The following is a 5,000-nucleotide window of genomic DNA, read 5'->3' on the forward strand; positions in this document are numbered from 1 at the left end:
GTTGAAGTAATTTACAATGCCCTACTTATATTGCCAATAAGCAGAGCAAATGAAAATTTAAGTTACTACGCGAGACATAATAACAAGATGCAAATGGACTTAAGCATAATATGCAATTCTCGAATGATGATGGTGTTAACAAGGCAACGGATTTACATATATCCGATAACATAATCTTGTTGCACTAGCCACAAACTAATGGGAGTTGGATCATTAATGCAAACCGATAGAATTTCATGTTTAGACAATACACTGATGAATTGTTCTATCGAAAAATACACGAAGTTGATAAAGATAGGTGTTAAAACTATTAAACTGATACACTGCCTTCTTCCATCCACAGACGAAGAAATGTATATACAGTGTGTACAAGCATGCTGTATTTGAAAATAACCTCACAAACTAGGTAACCCAGTGGCTAACTACAGGAAACTGGCAGAGATCATTCGTGCCTGAAAAACAAAATCTTTATTCTTTGGCTCCATATTCGTAAAAATATAGCTCCCAAAGATGTACTTATTACTGCTGCTTATGCTTATTTTTCAAGGTAAGTCATATCGAGTCATCGGTAGTTACGGTTCAAAATCAATCTAATAGAAATGATTGAATGTGAAATCAGTTTTAGTAAAAGAAGAATTAAGAAAGGAAACAAATCGGAAATTTCTTGTAAAATAGAATCTTTTGTGTTTAACACTAGATTCCAGTAAAGATGACTTATTTTAGCAAATGCCCAAATATGAAACTAATTTTAGCTAGAGAGTAACTAGGTGATACGCAAATTCTTAGGAGATGCATCCTAATCGCCTCTAGATCCGTATACCCAGGAGAGACAAAAATAAATATTTTTCCCCTTTCTCAACCCAAGAAGCCAATGGCATCTCTACGTCGGATGCAGCCCGTCAACTGAAGAAAAAACTGACCGACGGTTACTACGAGGATACTCTGCCCTCAGAACAAATGAAGGTCGAGATTAACACATTTTCCATCTTGGACTTCACAATGGTAGGTTACCTCTAACTGACCTTAACTTTAAAGTACTATTTCATATGATTTTTCTTTTGTGATGGAACTCATATTTATGTAAAAGTCTTTGGCTTTAGAAAAAAAAGGGAAGCAAGATTTATTCCCAAATGTTACGTTTCTCATTATTTATAAAATTCAATCTGATTTTGAAGAGAGCTGTGCGTAGGTAGACATTGGAAATTCGAAATAAAAGTAATTTCCTGTATTTTATTTCTTTTTACAGAATGAACGTGACCACTCAGTCGAAATTTATGCAGCAGTAGGCATGGTTAGTTCAAATTTATTTCATAGGTATTTCCTGAACACTACCCTCTTCATAAAGAATCCTTTTTGATTTTCTCAGTATCTGACTAGATATTTGAGCAGGTAGTGCAGTCAATCAGGGATGCAATGATGCCAATAATCATTATGAAAGAAGGATACCAAATAGTAGCACTGGAAAATTGTAGGAACCAATATGTGGCACGGCATCAGACTGCATTATAAAACAGCTCCAGGCTCGAAATCAGCTTAACTTGGGTAAGGTTCAGCCGGAAATACTGAATTTTCTTTAATTATCTACTTCATTTTCAGTCATGGACCGACCCAAAGTTGACATGGAATCCTTCGGAACACTCAGGAATCAATAAACTTGGGTATAAGCCATGGAAGGTCTGGTCTCCAGACTTTGCTGTTGAAAATGTGTAAGTTTATTTAATATTTACATCTTTGAAAACCCTGAATGTATATTATATATATATATATGTATATATATATATATATATATATATATATATATATATATATATATGTGTGTGTGTGTGTGTGTGTGTGTGTGTGTGTCTGTGTGTGTGTGTATGTGTGTATGTGCATGAACAGTTCACCAGGAGTTTTCTAACCGTGTTAATGCCATTGTTGAATGGTGAGCGTTTTCCTGGGTATGTATAGTATACTCAAATAAGTGGTGTCATGATTATATTAATGTTTTAGCATAATGTAATGTTTTTCAAATCATCTGACGTACTTTTCTCTAATATTCGTGTTATTTATCTTTGATTTTTATGGCCAGGTATTCATAGAAATTGTTGGAAAACCTCATCTAAAGTCAGTTTTGTTTTATTTATCTTTTCAGAAATAGACGTTATGACAAATTCCTATGGTCATATGACCCTATCCAAGTGACATCTGATGGAAAGGTCACCTACACACCTGTTGAGTTCTACCGTTACACTTGCTTATTTGACATGACCTACTGGCCGCATGATACCCACAACTGCTCTCTTGTGATTAAGTCGTGGAATCACGGAAAAGAAAACCTAGACTTCGACATCAAGGTGACTCCAACGGTGAGTCCATTTTTGTCCTTTTGTTACCAGTGGCGTAATTAGCGTTAGTGGCGTGCGGGGGAGGGCGGGCGGGCGAGGAGACTCTTAAGGTGCCGCCCCATTCCCGTGCTAAAAAGTACTCAAGTGGTGAAAATTATACGCATATTTTAAGCCTTAACATCTCAATCATTTGCTGTCCAACAGCAGAGTCGATAAATCGCTGTTCAGTGTTCCGACCACAGATGAAATACGCTAGAAAATCTAGAATTATGCCAGACCAGATCTGCTCAAAAGAAGCCAGAATGCTGAGCCCCTAGACCTGGGACGGACAGGCCTCCCACCTCCCCCTACCCCCAACTTAATTACGCCACCGTTTGTTACATTTTGGTGTCATAATAAAGAGGGGAAGGTAGACATGAAGAAAGAGATTCCACCACGCAAAACTAAAATATCTAATCTCTCACCAGATCGACCTAACCACCCGAAGCACCGCAACGGGCGAGAACATCAAGGACTGGGATATATCGAATGTTCAAGTTACAAAGACCACGTCCAAATACCCTTGTTGCACAGACCCATTCACAGACTTGCGTTTCTCCATGATCTTCACGAGGCGGGGCCCCGCCTTTACATGGACAGTGAAAGTCCCCGTCGTCTGTATGTATCATTGACAGTTCATGCCACTCCTTTGTTCCGCCAGACTTCTAGCTCAAGTCTTGCTACTTTCTATGCTTCGCTTACTCTACAGCTCCACCCTCCTATCAGCCTATCGTTATCCATTACAACTACTCCTACTATGAGATTCAGGGCCTCTGTAACACGGTTTTTTCGCAATACCTTTTTACCTATGCAGTTCATAAATATAACGCTTATTCAGAATACATATTATATCAACACATAAATTTTGAGTGTATTCTGCACTACGTAGGTTGAATAAATTTGGTACTTATAATGTAAAAGTGACCTTTATTGAAGACGGGCCAACTTACTCAGAGAAAAGGTTTCGAACGCACTCGTTACGTAACTTATAACATCATTTCTTCCCTCTTTCTCGATGGATGATTGGCTATACATAACGAAGGCTAAACCTCTGGCAACAATGACATTCAAATTTAAATACAAGCAAAGCAGTACACCTTTATGAACTCTGGAACCTCTCCACTGATAATTGTCATAGTGAACAAACCAACAAAATATGTTAATAAATGCAAAAACACTTCGATTATTAGTCTAACTCCCAAAATAAGTTTCCAAAGAAATTAGTCTACTTTATAGGTCACAATCAGATTGACAAGATGTAGGGAATAGTTGGTAATTACCAAAAATATAGTAGACAAGCTTGATTTGATAACTGCTATACCCAATGTCAAGCAATTTTTATTTATTGGCTGTCTACTTATTTACTGAAAAAAAATAGCCGGTGCCGTATATTGGCTTCAAACCTTCACCAATAATTATCGTCAGAATGGTGATTTCATGAGGCTCCACCCACTTTCGCCTCGTTATAATTCAGGATAACATGAAGGCTACCATGGGCATTGTTGGATTAGAACATTTAACTTCTGGCTATAAAAACTAATTTCTCGAGTAGTTGTAAGAACTGCTAAATGATCCTCAAGGATCCCAGCAGTTGGTCTAAACGTTTAATTCATGTATATTACTGCTATACTGTTGCGGCACTACTGCTACAGTAGTATTACTACGCTAGCACTGATACCCCACCCACATCTATGTATCGTTCCGCCTTTCATAAAGTCTTTGGGTTTCAGAGCCGATGGAATTTCTGTCTGGTGGATGGGCGGGGCAACATTTCGTCAAAAGGTGTTTGTTTACCTTGCTTACGTAATGAATGTTTTTCGACTCTTGGCTCGTAATCATTGGCCATGGCGTCGGCTAGATCATTTTTACTCTATAAAAATTAAAACTATCGGGTTTAGGTTATTGATAATGCTGACAAAATTTGTGTGTGGTTGAAATATACATATGTCAACTTTCAGCTACATCCGATGCTTTGACAAGGAGCAAAGTCCAAAAAACCGTGTTACAGATACCCTGAATCTCATAGTAAATGACAAAACCAATACAAACAAGCCAGTTCCATACTGACATGAATTTCTCACTGTTTCTGTCTTTCACGCCCCAACAGTACCTTCTGTGCTTGAAGCCACTTTCAGCTTTATAACCTTTCAAATGTTCTGAATTTCTGTGACCTGTGTCTGCAGTTTATATATATATATATTATATATATATATATATATATATATATATATATATATATATATATATATATATATATATATATATTATATATATATATATATATATATATATATATATATATATATATATATATATATATTGTGACGAAGCGTCCAGATATCTGGTCATTACACTTACCAATGAAAATTTGTTACGTCACAGCAGCCAGACACTTGTATCTTCATCACAGATAAAATAAGACTGATTACCCTAAAGGCAATAGTGATCCCTTAAAAAACTTATTAGGCATGCAAGAAATCAGGAAAAGTTCAATAAAACGAGTGTGGGTTAATCTTATTAAAATTAAATTAATTAAATGGCATCACTCCATCAACAACTTTAAAAGTCTAAGTATTTCCCTGGTTCTAACTCATTTCAATAAACTTGAAGGAAAACAGCTGAATCACCACTCTA

The 5,000-nt window shown here is 36.6% G+C and overlaps 1 protein-coding gene across 4 annotated transcripts in view; it reads left to right on the forward strand.

The window, feature by feature from the left end:
* The window catches only part of LOC135211265 (neuronal acetylcholine receptor subunit alpha-7-like), a 37,879-nt gene that overhangs the window by 15,857 nt on the left and 17,022 nt on the right, over positions 1 to 5,000 (forward strand). For all 4 annotated transcript variants that reach the window (XM_064244569.1, XM_064244568.1, XM_064244567.1 and 1 more), the window contains exons 2-7: positions 344 to 547; positions 866 to 1,002; positions 1,247 to 1,291; positions 1,597 to 1,706; positions 2,135 to 2,348; positions 2,795 to 2,984. In XM_064244569.1, the coding sequence (XP_064100639.1) occupies positions 511 to 547; positions 866 to 1,002; positions 1,247 to 1,291; positions 1,597 to 1,706; positions 2,135 to 2,348; positions 2,795 to 2,984 (733 nt within the window). In that variant the 5' untranslated portion in view covers positions 344 to 510. The remainder of the gene's footprint in view (positions 1 to 343; positions 548 to 865; positions 1,003 to 1,246; positions 1,292 to 1,596; positions 1,707 to 2,134; positions 2,349 to 2,794; positions 2,985 to 5,000) is intronic.

This window comes from Macrobrachium nipponense, chromosome 4 (assembly GCF_015104395.2).
Source record: "Macrobrachium nipponense isolate FS-2020 chromosome 4, ASM1510439v2, whole genome shotgun sequence".
NCBI classification, from domain to species: domain Eukaryota; kingdom Metazoa; phylum Arthropoda; class Malacostraca; order Decapoda; family Palaemonidae; genus Macrobrachium; species Macrobrachium nipponense.